The sequence below is a fragment of the Mytilus edulis genome, chromosome 6, assembly GCF_963676685.1.
Source record: "Mytilus edulis chromosome 6, xbMytEdul2.2, whole genome shotgun sequence".
In the NCBI taxonomy this organism is placed as follows: domain Eukaryota; kingdom Metazoa; phylum Mollusca; class Bivalvia; order Mytilida; family Mytilidae; genus Mytilus; species Mytilus edulis.
This window is the reverse complement of record NC_092349.1, coordinates 38,921,362-38,938,450: the sequence shown is the minus strand read 5'-3', so window position 1 is coordinate 38,938,450 and position 17,089 is coordinate 38,921,362. Positions and strand designations below refer to the sequence as shown.

Below are 17,089 nucleotides of genomic sequence, written 5' to 3'. Positions count from 1 at the left end.
ATTTTTTTTCAAAAGGTAATTTATCAATATTATTGTAATCCTTAATACATATTTCAAATCCATCAGTACTTATGGGTCTTACAAGAATATCGAATAGTTTTAATTTTAGTTTAAGATCTACCGTATTGAATACAAGTCTTACAATGCAGAGAAAAAGGTGCTTTTAAGCTTTGTTTGTATATTAAGTGTTCTGCGGCATGTTTAAAATTTCCATGAAGGTAAATGATAATACTAGTACCCAGATATTTATCTTTCTCAACAAACTAAAAAAAACATTGAAATCTTTTCTACCTTTGCTGAAGATCATAATTTTGTTTTATTTAATAAAAATAGAACTCAGCTTTCATCTGTCACAGTATGTTTTTAGAGAATTTAAACAGGATTGAAGACATTCTTTGCTTTCAGATAGTAGAAGTAAATCATCAGCATATGATAAGCAATAAAATAAATAATTTGGCTTTGATTTATCTTATTTTTACTTTACAAGTATCACTTCCAATTTTACCAAAAGACTGCAGTGAATTGCCAGTTGGAAGTACCAACGGAGTATATATAATCTATCCTGTCTATGGATTAGAAATGAACGTATATTGTGAGATGGAATCTGACTGCCATGGATGGACGGTAAGTTTGGAGCTTGATTTTCTTAAATGTCTGATCTAGACTTTAAAATGCCTTTTAATATTCAACAGCGTACTTGATATGGTCCTTTCTAATCCTTTGCTTGCTGCTTCTCGCATTAATTTTCAATTTTGCTCCGCCATATTTTCTCTAACAATTTCAAAATTTAACCATTATTTGAAGAAAAAAAAATTTCCATTCGTTATTTATATTTATTATTTGAAGGCTCTTTCACATTCAATACTAATATGCTAGAACATGTAGATAAGGCACAGAGAAGACGATAATGCAATAATCCAAAAAATCTTACTGACAACAGTCATCATATTAATTTGTTTGGAGGAATTAATAAATGATGTAATGCCACAAAATGGACAACACAAGTGCACTACAATGGAACTTATTTTAAAATTCCCTATATAAATGTAATGTGTATCAAAAAATATTGAAAACCTCAAAATAAACTGAAATACTTAGCTTATTTTCTATTATGTGGCACTACCAATGATATCAAAATGACTGAAAAAAATGTTTTATATAATACAATAGGTGATTACATATGTGACCCGCCATGACATTTGCAAGCTTATGGAGGTAGAACGTCATTGTTAGAAAAATTATAAACATTATAAATATCGAGATTCAATGAAATACGTAAAGAAGAGATAAACACTTTCGTTGGCTTCTTTTTTGCGGACGCCGAACTATACATCATATATAAGTTTTGAAGAAGTTTTACTTTATCGTTTGAAGTGAAAAATATTTGAATCTACATTTTAAATTGATACCAAAAAAAATCAAATTTCTGCTTTATAGATTTTCTTTCATAAATGAAGTCTGAAATATATCCATAATAAATGCACCGTATCAAATGCTTATAAACTGTTACGCGTCGCTTACTATGTTATAGATACATGCATAATAAATCTAAATTAAAGAACGGAATTACTTTGATAAATTTTAAACTAACTTCATTTCAACAAGTTTAAATTAAATGTTCTAAAATAGAGCTACAAACAAACAAATAATGCTCTGTTCTAAAGTTTTTTTTTCATAATGAAGTCTGAAATATCCATAATAAATGCACCGTATCAAATTAATATATGAGAACACCTACTTATAAACTGTTACGCGTCGCATACTGTGTTTAGAGACAGGCATAATAAATCTAAATTAAAAAAAAAAAGGAATTCATAAAGCTTACTTTGACAAATTTCAAACTAACTTCATTTCAACAAGTTTAAATTACATGTTCTAAAATAGAGCTAAGAATTGTTTGCATTGTAGTAAATTTAAATCTTTGCAATTTTATTCAAATACGCTATTGAACATCACTAAAAGCCAATAAATACAATAATTTTGTGTTTTATAAATTAGTGGCTTCAATAAATAAAAGTTGTCATAGAACAGTATCATTTTCATACCGGTATTCTAAATGACTCGTTTCATTGATATTACAACAACTATGTCATAATAACATGACAGAGAGTTTTGTTTCGGAATATTCTAGATAAATATACAAAAATCAAATTTTAGACAATGTACCCTCCTAAGCCTGGAAATGGCTAGTCACATATAGTTAACGGCGATTTTCTCACAATGACGTTCTACATCCATAAGCCTGGATATGTCGTGGCTGGTCACATATATGTTCTGTATGAAACAAATGTTTCAAGGCATTATAACAAGGAACATCTGAATATAATTGTAGAACTGAATAATTACAAAAATGCGTCAAAAGAATTACATAAAGGCATAAAACTTAATTACTTTCTTATTTCGTCAAAAAAAAATATGTTGATGAATAAAATGTTGTTTTTTTTAGCTGCGTGAAACATTCAAAGTTGCTGTTTCATTTTTAATTATTCAATAACAGAAGATATGTGTTTGATAAGAATGCCAAATACGTCTACAAAAATTAATTAAAGTATTTCGTCGGACATTTTGCACAGCAATATTTGAGTTTCATTTATGATATATTCAGATTTATTATTCCAACATACAATGGTAGACGGAATAAATAGTGAGTCGATGTACGTTAGTGAGATCTCTTTCCTAAACAAAGAAGTCTCTTTCGGTTAAATTTGCTACATGACTGTTCTTTCGCAACGAATTTTAGCGATTTCTTCCAATTTTTTGGTTAAGTAATTTCGTGAAGCTTAAGTTTCGAGTTTAACCTGGCTAGCTACAATCTACATTTGCCTGCTTCAAGCCAACATCCTTACCTTCAGTGGCTGTCGTTGGTGCTGTTTGTAATATTTGGTTTTCGTTTATTGGTTGTCTTAAATCAGTCTGTTTGTTTTTTTCGTTTTTTGTTACACGTTTTGTCATGTCCGGCCTTTTATAGCTTATCATTTAATATTGGTTTTGCTCATTTTTGAAGCCGTTCGGTGACCAATAGTTGCTTACATCATCCTTATTTGGAGGTTCCTTGACAATGATATCAGATCTCTCCTTTTTTATATCAATTCCGTTAATAGAATCGTATAAAATCCTGGTAGTAGGCCATGTATTACACAGAGAGTCAAGTGTGGAATAAATAGTCGATTTGCAAAAATGCAAATACATGTAACAGTGATAGCTGTGGATCATAAAAAGTAAAATCACAAAAGTACCGAACTCCGAGGAAAATTCAAAACGGAAAGTCCCTAATTAAATGGGGGGAAAAAATAGCACAAACACAGCAAACGAATGGATACATGTAGCAACTCACATATTCCTGACTTGGTACAGGCATTTTCTTATGTAGAAAATGGTGGGTTGAACATGGTTTTATAGTGCTAACCTCTCACTTGTGCGACAGTCGAATCAAATTCCATTATATTGAAAACGATGCGTGAACAAAACAAACAGACATAATGGGTAAAAATAAGAGGTACAGTAGTCAACAATCTTAATAAAAAAAAAATCAAAGAAGCACAAAAAGGGCTAAACATGCGACTTGAATACATTTTTTCTCAATTTTGTAGATATGATAATAGCAGATTTAATTTTGTGTTCTCGTAATATACATTATATATCTTGTAAATTGAAGTCTCGGAGTTCGGTATTTTTGAGATTTACTTTTGTATGAATCTTTTGTTTAACCACTCGTTAAAGTTAAAAAATTATATATTTCAACACATTTTTTATAAAGACTCATTGCGATTTAAAGACCTTTCTATTACCAAAGACTGTATGGTGACATATGAATATATTGTAGTTGAATGTGCAATGCTGCTTTTTCCTTGAAACGATGGCATAAGTGTCAATGAAAAGTCTACTCCAGCTGATTCATGATCTAAATATTTTATAATTTACTGCTTTCTACCTTATAATCCATCAGATATCCGCTGACACAGTAAACTTATTTTGCATCTTTAATATTAATGATTTTGATGAATTTATTAGACGTTAAAAATACAAATCAGACTCCTTTTCTGGTATCTAAAAATCCAAGAGACCAAAATTAACAGCTATAGGTCACCGTACGGCCTTCAACAATGCACAAGGCCCATGCCGCATAGTCAGCTATATAAGGCTCTGAAATCACATATATAACACCATTCAAACGATAAAATTAACGGCCATATTAATGAACAATTTTTTTTAAAGAAAAACAAATATGTAACAAAGTAATAAACGACAATCAATGAATTACAGGCTCCTGAATTATATTATTAATAGTAAGTTCCTTTGTGTAAATTTCGGCAATTTATTTAGAAAATTCATGATTGTTTTACGGAAAAATATTATCAAGGCAAGTTATTTTGCAATTCAGACTGGTATTTACTGAGTTTGATCATAAACAGTTTTTCACAACAGTACAAAAACATGCAAGTCTACTATCAAAGGGGCGCAATAGGTTTTCTTACGTTTATGCAACAATATGTCGACATATTTTGTTGCATAAACGTACATAGATATTATCAATAAGACAATTAACAATCATATCACATATCCAGAAAGTATATTTGGCCTATTTACCTTTCTCATTTAAGAGAAGAGGGCTTTAAAGTATATTTGGCCTATTTACCTTTCTCATTTAAGAGAAGAGGGCTTTAAATGACTTGCAGCAAATATATATGATTTCAGATTTTTCTCTCTCTCTCTCTCACTTATTATTCTATGTTCAAACTGAAATTAAATTCAAAAACAGAAAATAGGTTTGCTGCCAAATCACATTTAATATAGCAAAGAATGACCATGATCGACTGAGTTGAAACCTCGACTATAACGTCGGTGATTTCGAATGCTCTAAATAAAACAGAAACCGGCTTGAAAAAAACACGGCTCTATAGTGCGTGATAATGTTATGTGAGAGAATTAAATGTTTTTTGTAGTACGGTTTATTTCAACGCATTTTATGGCAATACCATTATACCAATCAGCAGGATTTTTAAGAAATGATTTGACTTTGTATCCATGTATTATTTGTGAAACATCGAATGTTTTAAATGTCGTATTTTCTGTATAAAGTCAATAATTATGTCGACTTTTGACGGCCAAACATTTATTAACGCAAATAAGTTTCGAAAAATTATACCAATACAGAGATTTTAGAATAATAGCAAAACCTTGGATTGACAAATTCTTCTTCGTTATTGCAAAACAAAATGTGAAATATCTGTCATTTTCTCCCTACCCAGTTTACCCCTGTTACTTATTATAAAGTTATAAAGATGATGTCAATGTTATTGAATCTTTTGAAATTTGATTGAATTAAGTTACTATTAGTTTACCTTCAAACTCTCTAGTTTTTTCATACAAAGGCATTGATTAAATCAGAACATGTATACATGTGTACAGTAACTTAAGTGAACATCAAACTGGACACTGGACGAGTCTATACTATTTTCTATCAATGAAACTAAAGGCATGAAAGGTAAGAAATGCATCTCGATATATTTTCATTAAAAAAACATTTCTCATGATCATTATAATATTATAATTACAATTAATCCTAAACAAACAAAAATAAAAAAATGTCCGATCTGCCTATTTTTTGGCATCAAATTCAATCAGATCGTTTTACTATCAATTTCGACTACCTCACAAAATCTTGTAAGGCACTATAATGGACAACTTTTATTAATGCCAATATATGTGTGCTAGGTTGTTCAACGACGACTTGATGGAAGCACAGACTTTAATGTTGGATGGGCAAATTACAAGGCAGGATTTGGTGATCTCAACAGGGAATACTGGATAGGTGAGTTTGAACAAGGAAAAAGTTAAATCACAAAAATACCGAACTCCGAGGAAAATTTAAAAAGGAAAGTCCTTAATCAAATGGCAAAATCAAACTCTCAAACATTTTTCATATTCCTGACTGGTTAAAGCCATGTTCTTATGTGTCGTAAATCTGTAAATGTATATTTAAAAGGAATGGACACACGGATCGAAACTCCACGTCTCAGTTTTGGGCAAAAGTATGATATATAATATGAAAAAGCATAACGAAGGTCCATTCCCTGTAATACTGATCAGTCATCTAAATTCACTCGGTCGACTTGCTTGAAAAGATATAAAGTATAATAGAAACCATGCAAGAACTCTTCCATGCAAAAAAAATGCAATAGATTTTTAGGACATTGATATCATTTTACTGCTTTTTCGACCTAAGATTGCAATTAATTTGTTATAAAAAAGTATAATCAAAATAGACTTCAGTCGTCAAGTTGCGGGAATCTTATCCGGATTGCAAAAACAAAAAATAGCAATATAGTGGTGTTGACAACGGTTAACCGTCGGAAGGAACAAAGTGGTAAAGTTTAAATTATCACTTCGTAAATTTTATGGACGCCATAACGAGTTGGTTAATCGTTATGGAATATCTGTTTGACAGATTACAACAATCTAGAAATTGACAATGAGGGTCGGTTGAAAACAAAACTTTACGACAAAAGAGATGATTTCAGCTTTCCAGTTGTGAACTTTCCATTTCTGAGTAGCAACATTCCAGCAGCACCTGCATACGGGGTATATATCTCCCAGTTGATACGATATTCCCGTGCTTGCATTTCCTATATTGATTTGCTTGATAGAGGGTTTCTGCTAACAAGGAAGCTATTAAACCAAGAGTTCCAAATGGTGAAGTTGAAATCATCCCTTCGTAAATTTTACGGACGCCATCACGAGTTGGTTGTCCGTTATGGAATAACCGTTTCACAAATGATATCGGATATGTTCCTTACGTCGTAACTACAATCCCCTTCCCTTTCATGAATGTGACCTACCGAATTAGACTATTTACCGGATTTGTAATCACATAAGCAACACGACGGGTGCCACATGTGGAGCAGGATAATATGCTTACCCTTCCGGAGCACCTGAGATCACCCCTAGTTTTTGGTGGGGTTCGTGTTGTTTATTCTTTAGTTTTCTATGTTGTGTCATGTTTACTATTGTTTTTCTGTTTGTCTTTTTCATTTTTAGCCATGGCATTGTCAGTTTGTTTTAGATTTATGAGTTTGACTATCCCTTTGGTATCTTTCGTCCCTCTTTTACGACGGATATGTTTCAATTATTGTATTTACAATCCGTTCCCTTTTTCCCCATATGTCACGTTATTTTGTATCTAACGCCTCTATTTATAGAACTAGCTAATTTTATTTATTTTTACAATTAATGATATTTTTCTGTTACTAACACCTTTTTTCATTTCTTTTATTTGCATAAAAAAATCTGCTCCCAACAGTTTCATTTAATCTTAGCTGTGGGTAAAGCAGGAATATGGCACCATTCCTTTTAACATTTTCAACTCCTGACGCGACGTTGGATTCAAAATCCACAAGAAAACGTCGTTTTCAGCATGACATGGTGTGTTTTATCAGTATTAAAAAGGCTTGAATGATCCTTAGTAAAACCTTGAAGTTCGGTATTTTTGCTATTTTAGTTTTTATATTTCTTACATTCATCGAGTGCTATTGATTCACACATCTTCTGTTAAATTGTTTAATCTGTTTTAATAGCACGAACATAAGAGATTATCCAAAAGCGTTCACTACAAGCTGTGTCGAAACATATTAAAAAAAGTTATGTATCAGGAAATTCCAATAGCGAAAAAAACATTTATCACCTATTTCTATATTTTTCCAGGAAAAAAGGGGGGTCCAGCCATATCCCATTTCAAAAACAATAATCGTTATAAAGTGGGTTACAACCCCTGAAAGTGATTCTTTTCAAAATAGGATTTATCCCTCCTTATGACAAGATACTTGTATCTACGTTGGTCATTCTGTTTTATGAAACAAAGCATTACCAACTCTTTCAATTTGTCTTTTAGTTTGGAATAGAGAATACTTGTGTAAAGTGTAGAAAAGACAAATGTGTTAATACTATTGCAAGCTGAAAGAGTCTTAGATTGTATGTAATCTAAAAGAACGTTGGATTTTTTTAGTATCCACATCTGATTGACACCACCTCAGGAATAGGCAGTTTCATAATAACTTTGTATCGCGGCTTTGATTGCTTATCATAAAAAAGATGTTAATAATTTAGAAAGAGGTTTCGTGGAGCACTTGGAAAACCCAGCAATATACTGTTGTTTGTAAGGACACTTATGTAGTTAAGGTATGCAATACAGTTATGGAAGATCCAGTTCTTCATCTTTGGTTGAAATTTCAAAGGAACATAGAACAGACCTATGATTATCCAGGATTTCCTCTTTGGTGTCGTGATACGGGGCGCCGAATGGGACTCTTGTGGTTTTGTACACGAAATTCAATTTTGTACGGACAAAAGTGAGTTTTGTTCAACAAAAATGAGATCAGTTTAACAAAATTTGTAGCATAATACAAATTTAAAATTTTGTCATACAAAATTATCTTTCAGCGGACAAAAGTTACTTTTGTCATGACAAAATTCATTTTTGTAACACAGACTTTACTTTTGTTACCTAATTTGAAAATTGGGCGACATTTTGTCTCACAAAATTGAGTTTTGTCTCACACAATTGACTTTTGTGTTTTTCAAATCAGGTAACAAAAGTCAATTTTGTATGCAAATAAGTTTATATTTGCATACCTTTTTGACAAAATTGACTTTTGTCATGACAAAAATTGACTTTTGTCATGACAAAAATGAATTTTGTCTACAAAAATGAATTTTGTCTACAAAAAATGAATTTTGTCTACAAAAAATGAATTTTGTCTACAAAAAATGAATTTTGTCTACAAAAAATGAATTTTGTCTACAAAAAAAAAAGAATTTTGTCTTCAAAAATGAATTTTGTCATCACAAACAATTGAAGTTCTCATAAAACAAGTCTGTATCACATAGTTTTATAAGACAAAAATGATTTTGTTATGACAGAATTGAATTTTGTACAAAACCACAAGAGTCCCATTCAGCGCCCCGTACGTGAGGGTATATGTGGAGTTTCCAAGTGAATTGTCAATACTAAAATATTAGTACCTAATTGATTTATCAAGCAGTTTATGTATTGAGATTTACTCACAAAAACGATGTTAATTGGGGCTTCAATTTATCTGCGGGGACAATCACATATTTGTCATGGAAGTAGGACAATTGTTTTGCAACTTTAGAGTCTTTAATGATTGACGTTGCATGGGTATTGATAGACCCATTCAGTTTCTTAATTCTAATTTGAATCAAAGACCTCACAGCCATAATCCATTCAGAAAGAGTTAATACGACTGACATAATCCTCGAGTGAATTCACCAGTAATTCATTTTGAGATTGTATTTCCAATTGATGGATTTAGGCTCACGATATTTCGGACCTTTGGATAACACATTTCGCAGAGATGTGTTATGGATAATGTTGATGTCACCGGTAATGAGGTGGACATCTAGATTATATGTGAATTGGGTAGCACAGGTGCAATCAGGAGGTTGAGACTTGAAGTCGTCAATTCTGAGATAAAAATTTAGTTGCAATTGATTTGGTATATGTATAAGATATGATTGGTACAGACTGATCTTTAAAATATTTTTTATTGAACTAAAAAAGAAAAGATTTGTAAGTTTGTATTGGTTCTAATGAGGGTTTGTAACAGTCGTTTTCAAACATAAATTGAACAGAGAATGAAGTTTTGAAAGGGGTAATGAATAAAGTTTCTTGCGAATGTAATGAATACCTAACGGTTGTTGTATAAATGGCAGCAAGTCATTAATAGAGACATCATGCAGAGTAGGTGATGTATAATGACGATGACCATGACTGCGTCTACGTCGAGGAGTAGAGTTGAAAATATTTCAAATACACCGAACTACAGGAAGGACTAGATAGAATACCAATACCATCAATTTTGTAATTGCAACCATATGTGTCACAGTTCCCAATTGTTGAATCCAGTAGTCCTCTTTTTGCCTACGGAGAGGCGTTGCTAGACATGCTAGATAGGGATTGTTAGTCCTGTGGTATATTTTTTTGAATAATGCGAACTGTCGTAGAAACGATGAAATGATCAGGCTGGTGAAAATGATGGTAAAGAATGTCGATTGCATTGAGGTCGATGTCTGATCTATGGTCGGATATAGGTTTGTGTATTCTTCATTTCGTTTCACCGACGTATACCAATCCACAAAGGTTACACTCTAATCCGAAGAAGACATGTATAGACAATTCAGATCATCGTAACTTCTGGTAAAATATGACCTTTTAGTAAGGTTGCTAGTGAATTGAGCATCTGTTATTAAAACACCACAAATTTTACTTCATTGACTTCACATTTCGAAATTAGACAGTGTTGTTCAGAGTCATCAAAATCAAATATGTCTCTAACGAGAACTGAACATGGCTGTGTATCTGTACTAAAGCTATTATCAGTAGTATGATGATCTAAATGAGTCAATTTTGGATATTTGTAATGTCTGGTGATGAAGGTACACCTGCCGTATCAGACGACACCATGTCCATGGTGACGTCGTTTCGGATCGTTTTATACAGCTGGCGTCCGAGTCAGTATTATGTTTTGCAACTGAGCGGATTAACGCCTTCGGGACAAAATGTCCACCAGCTGAGATACCAAATAATACGAATCCTCGATGTGTCTGACCTTGACCTGCTGCTCCATGTTAGCACATGGATTTAACGAGAATATACAAAACGGCAACATTGATAATTGAAAAATCTACCCACTTGTCAAAGTTTTACTACCAATCGAGTTACATTTATAAAAACAAATGTTTTTTTTTTATTAATCATTGGTTGATATTGTGAATAAAAATGCTATTCGTTCTGTTTCATTTAATATGTAATGTTATCAAATATAGGGGGTAGGCATTGGGTGTAAGTGAGTTGTACTCCGGCCTTCGAGGTTTATTATCCAGACACCTATCCCTATATATAAAAATATATATGTATCAGTGTATAACTATTACAGACATTTCATAACGACTCATCCAATTGTAGTTAATAGATTGCATGCCATTATCATTTTTATTATCATTCATGTAAGATAATAATTTTGATTTGGAATCAATTGTCTCACAGCACATAGAAAATAGCTGAACAGAGAATGTTCGTAACAAGAAAACAAAAGACACAATCGAATTTGTGTCAATGATCTTTAGAATCCCATATCGAAGGAGTATGCAGTTTTAATTATTGTAATTCTTTTGTATAAAAACAACCACACTTCACTTCAAAATCAGTAGATTTCCTCATTGAACATTTTATAAATTCATGCAGGATATATTTCCTGCATTTCCGAATACAGTATTATTATTTTAAGGTAGCTCGAAATAACCAATATATTTATACAACAGAAAACTGAGGACATAACCTAACAGGGAAAATATGAAAATGTCGAAATTGTTAGGCAGTGACGTCATGCTTTTTCTCGCTAATGGTGAGGGTTACCAAAAGGGGGACTTAATTTGGGGATTTATTTCTATCTATCTTCGAATACAGCACGGTGACATAAATTCTTCTCATTTGCGTCTTTACGAAAGCATGACAAAAGGCAACTACATTAGAAAAAATGAGAAAAACCACATTTTAAAAACCGCTCCATTCATAGCATTTCAACGTTTAAAAAAATCGTAATTTGAGCTTCAACTTTGGCTAATGTACTAATTATTCTTCTGTGTATTTATTTCCCCCTTATCCTCATTAATTACGGCTTCAAAATGAATCCAATCTTATTAATTAATGATGAGAATACTTCCTCAAAACTCGTATAACATTTCTTAACTTTTTATAAGAAAAATGTTAGCCCTCAAGTTCTTGAATACGAGCATGGTGACTTATGTTGTTATTTTTTACAACTCAATGACAATTCACATGAAAGTGCATCAAAAGCCCTTTAATATCCAATTTCTTAGGTTGAAATTTAAACACTGGAAACATGAAAATGTGAAAATGAGAACTTTTCCTAAATTTTGACTCTTTGTTTTAAAATTTCTGTCTCGTAATGAAGACATATGTGTTTCGTACAATATAGAGATTTAAATTGGAATTTTATGTTTATATTGTTATTGTTGTGTATTCATCAAGGAAACGACAACCTTCACGTTATATCGTCTTCAAATGATTACCTGCTGAGATTCGATCTGGAGGATTTTGATGGCGATACAACATATGCTGAGTACTCAACCTTTAGAATAGGAAATGAGGCATCTAGATATATACTATCCATTGGTGGATACAGTGGCACTGCTGGTAATTAATTTTAACCTCGACCCTAAACTATATCAATACTTTATCTGTTATAAAATTATGATTTGTCCCTCGCCATTGAAAACTGAAATTGAAAAATCATCTTTAGTTATTTCTGTAGTGTTTTATAGACTGGTGTTTGTCTCGCCGTAGGTTTTTTTTTCGGTTTTTTTTTTACAAGATTTAGTCTTCGAATTCTGAGTTTATATTACGAGATATCAAAGTAATAATAAATTATATTGACTGCTTTATTATTTTTTGCATGTAAATTATGTGCTCAAAGTTTATTGACAAGAATGGACAACGTAGATGCCCTTATCTTTTCTTAAGAAGGGAAAACTCTATAAAATTCAAAAAGCCTTTTTCTGAATCTCACATTATTAAGGTGGTTGATTTCTTGACTGACAACATAAGTATTTGTATAACTGGCACTCACTTGGGTACCAAATGAGCTCCTAATCCTTCCAACTTGTTCCTGTAATCACATGAGGCTGGCTTTATGCATGAGCTTCTAAAGAGAAATGAAAATAAGCCAACATTTTCCTTTAGACTTACGTTCTAATTTCTTTATATTATTCAAAGAATGGAAACTATATTGAATCCATCTAACTTCAATTAAAGGACACAACAAATACATTTAAGTCTCCCTCAAATCTAGTTTCCAAATTGTAAACTTGCCTTTTCAACTGATCAAAATTCCGAAAGCGCCTGCATATGGAGTATATATCGTCCAGTTGATATGATATTCAAGAGATTTCATTAGTAGAGCGATTGCCGTTTACAAGTAAACTATACAAGTGGTGAATAAGAAATCATTTCTTTAAAAATACAATTTCGGACGCCATCACCAAATTGTTTACCATTTTAAAATATCTATTTACCAGGTGACGTCGAATAGGTTCTATTTGTTATAATCACCATCCCGTTTTCATTTCCTTAAAAGTGAACGAATTAGAATTATTGGTTTATAGTTACATGAACAACACGACGAGTGACACATGTGGAGAAAGATTTGCTTACTTTACCAGAGCACCTGAAATCAATCCTGTTTTTGTAGGACTTCTGTTGTCTTTAGTTTGCTATGTTGTGTTTTGTAAAGTAAACTGTTCTTTTTGTCGTTTCTCATGATTTGCATTGTCAGTTTCTTTTCGACTTAGAGTCTAAATATGCTTTTGCTATCGTTTCTTTTATAGAGAGTTAGTGTCTTTTCTGGAGTTTTGCTCTTTTTTGTTGGTCCACAAATAATTTATCCAAATTATTCCGGATTATTGTGTTTCCTTTTTCTGGGATTAAAAAAAAAATCCAGATAAAACTTGTGTTTACGAAGTTTTGTCTGTTATCAATCTAATTAAAATATTGATCTCTGATTACTTTCTCATATGTAGTATAACGTAATCAGAGATCAATATTTTAATTAGATTGGTCTGTTATTTCAGTTAACAAACGAAGGAAAGAATTGTTTCTGCCTAAAACATTTTTTAAATATTTAAAGATGAAAAGTGTTAAACCCATACTGCCGTCAACACAAGATTACTATCAAATGAATGAAGAGTTTTAACAAGGGTACCGGTAAACTTTCACGAGTTATTGTTTTATGTCTTTAAGCACATCAATTGTATTGAAACTTGGTTATTTTTTGGCCGATTCTGCTTATAGATGTTGTCAATTGCAGAAAAAGAACAGTTTAATTAGTTATCAAAGGTACCAGTATTTTAATTTAGTACGCCAGACGCGCGTTTCGTCTACATAAGACTCATCAGTGCTCATCCTATCACAAACACAAATCGTAACTATTGGATATAAGGGATTTTTAAAGACCAACGACACTGTTTTCAATTTATTATAGATGGAGGACGATATTTTGATCCTTTTCCCGATAGGTTTCAATCTCTTAGACTTGAACTTGAATAAATTTTGATAGAGATTCTATCTTAAATTGGATGTTTCAGTCTCCTGTTGTAGAACAGAGGCAAAGGTTACCAAAAGGAAATTCAAATGCATATGTCGAAATGAAATGACAACGCACAATTAAAAAAAAATACAAAAAAAACAGTACACAAAACACATGATTGAAAACTAAAGTTCACTTAACCAAAAAACGGGGGGTGAACTGTAGGAGCATTGTTTTCTGCATTGACGTCCGAGGTTACTTTTTTTTCACCAAATTTTCTCTCTTTTACTGGATTTTATGTATGTTCTGGATATAATGGGTTATAAAAAATGGGTGTTGAACGTTTTTAATAGTAAATTTAAATATACAAGTTAAGTTGATAAAATCAACACATCTGTTAATCTATTTTAAGTTTTAAAAAAAAATGCCTCTCTATGCTCGGGAACAGCCTTTAATGATAAGTAGCTATGTGCATTTTCAAGACCGAGGAGCTTCAAGGTATGCAGATGAGAAAATAAGGAACCTTTCGGATTTCAGGAAACGTTTGTATATAAATTATTTATCCTACCATTGGCATGTTAGTAAGGCTCTCAAAAGAAAAATCATGCACTGATGGATTGTCCTTGAAGCATATTTTATTAGACTTATAATGGTCTACATTTATTTGATGTTTGAAACGGTGCACATTTTTAATTTGATTTGACTTTTACCAAAAGAAGCATTGTAGCAAAAGAGAAGAATAATTGTGGTCTGGGGCCAGAAACACGAAAATAATTGAATTTAACAGAAAGGAAACAAATATCGGACTTTGGAAAAAGGGAGAGGGCTTTTGATACCTTTTATAAAATTCTCCATACATATCTTTTACAAAAAATCATCCTACAACAGTTCACAAGCTGTATGTGCCCGCGATTTCGCGGGTGTGTTCTAGTATAAATAAGTATAATACTGTGTCATCAATTGCAGGTGACTCCATGGTTGGTATCTACAGCCTGGATGGTTTTCCTTTTACAACTAAGGATAAAGACAATGATTTTAGTCCATCAAACTGCGCCGACAGCACCAGAAAGGGAGCATGGTGGTTCCGAGACTGCGCACGCGTCAATCCAAACGGACTTTATAAGCCAACCGAAAGTAGCGGAACTGATTGCATCTACTGGAGAGAATGGCAGGACTTTGCTGCATTGAAGGCAGTGACAATAAAGATACGACCACATTCTACGAATTTGTAAATGGTTTTTTTTTAAATCATTTTTACTGAATTTTCTGATAACTGTTGTGGCACAACTACATTCATCTTTGAACTGTTTTGACTATGCTTGTTATTCATTAAGCTTTACTCAATTTATTGATTTAAGTTGTCTCTTGAATCAAAGAGGGAGCAATATATACTAAAAATTTATTGTATTTTTATTTTGAAGAAAACAAATTGTGTGTAAAATTTTATAATAAATGATATTGCTGAAATACAATATATATAAACCGCAAATGGTATCCTCATAATAGTATTAAAATCATAATTTTCCAGACGCAAAGCATTTTCTATTCACAGGTTTTGTAATAGGAATTCGTTTCACATTCATATACACTGAAACTTTTAAAATCTTTTGGAAATTTAAGGAAAATATGAAGATTAACCAGCTTGTTTGTTCTTTCTACATTAAGTATCCCGAATTAGTTGTCATTGTGTATATATACCATATGGATAATAGTTACAACCACTGGGTCGACACGGACTCATTATTCTGTCTTAGAGCCGACCAGTATTTGCTGTTACTCCTTAATGCCACGTTTTTATGAAAGAAGTAGCAAATATCAATTTTCAAGTCTTTAGTATTATGACTCGGTCGAGGTTCGAATCCACAACCTCCCGCACTCGAGGCGAAACACGAGACCATGAGACCAACGATGACTTCTCCTGATGTTTCCTTTTGTTGTTTCAATGCTACATGTTTAACGCTGACACATTTTGCATATATGTGCCTGTTCCAAGTCTTTAATTCGGTGGTTGTCGTTTGTTGCTGTGTTACATATTAGCTTTTCATTCATTGTTTTTGTGTACATAAATTAGGCCTTTAGTTTTCTCGTTTCAATTGTTGCATTATTATGTCATTTCGGAACTTTTTTTTATAGCGGACTACGTATATGATATGGGCTTTGATCATTGTCGAAGGCCGTACGGTAGCCTATACTTGTTAACTTCTGTGTAATTTTGTCTCTTATGAAGAGTTGTCCCATTGGCAATCATACCATTTCTTTTTTTTTATATTAACATATGAAAAATATGATAAAAAAAATGTAACATATCCGTCGTCATCTGTGAAACAGATGTCCCATTACGGTCAAACAGCTCGTGTTGGCGTTCGTCAACTTTTCGAAGGGATGAGTTCAGCTTTGCCAAATGGAAGCTATTATTCTTGAACCAAATTGATTATGTGGTGAAGCTGAAGTCATCTCTTTGAATGTTGATCGGACACCATCATTGTGATATCACGAGAGAAACTTGTTTCCGTGTTTGTACTTTCTTTTTTCTATTGTATTGTACAAATCTATAATCATCTAATTTTGTTGTTTCATGTCTTTTCATTTTTATATATTAAATATTATTATATTTAGGAGAGGACTATCTAACTGGTGTCTGATCCTGATTGTTATATGTAGTGACAAATAAAATGTGTTTAAAAGACATGTACCTTTTATGGGCAAAACGAAGGGTGTCATGTGTGCATCGGAATTTACATACCCATCTAGGGTCTGAGACAACCCCAAGCTTTGTTCAAGGGATTTGTTTTGATCATGTTGTAAGGTTGGTAATTTTGTATTCTTCCGTGTTATATTCTTTCAACGGTAAACATTTTATCCATCCTTTTTTTCCTTAAAAACCCGTTGCAATTTAAAATTTTCCGAATCAGTCAAGTTTTGGTAAATATTAGTTGCCTGCCTGATGGTTAACGAATTGGTCTATTCTT

General features: G+C 32.3%; 1 protein-coding gene across 1 annotated transcript; it reads left to right on the top strand.

Moving 5' to 3' along the window:
- Positions 1-369: 369 nt before the first annotated feature.
- Positions 370-16,761, top strand: LOC139529085 (fibrinogen-like protein 1). Its single transcript, XM_071325343.1, has 4 exons — positions 370-624; positions 5,716-5,812; positions 12,068-12,232; positions 15,087-16,761. The coding sequence occupies exons 1-4, from the start codon at positions 430-432 to the stop codon at positions 15,350-15,352; spliced, it is 723 nt and encodes a 240-aa protein (XP_071181444.1). The 5' UTR covers positions 370-429; the 3' UTR covers positions 15,353-16,761.
- Positions 16,762-17,089: the final 328 nt, after the last annotated feature.

What these genes read in the sequence shown, in the direction of transcription:
- LOC139529085 (XM_071325343.1), top strand. Translation starts at nt 430, where the DNA reads ATGATAAGCAATAAAATAAATAATTTGGCTTTGATTTATCTTATTTTT. An exon ending in CTGACTGCCATGGATGGACG is followed by an intron (nt 625 to 5,715) that starts GTAAGTTTGGAG and finishes TATGTGTGCTAG; the next exon opens with GTTGTTCAACGACGACTTGA. An exon ending in CAACAGGGAATACTGGATAG is followed by an intron (nt 5,813 to 12,067) that starts GTGAGTTTGAAC and finishes GTATTCATCAAG; the next exon opens with GAAACGACAACCTTCACGTT.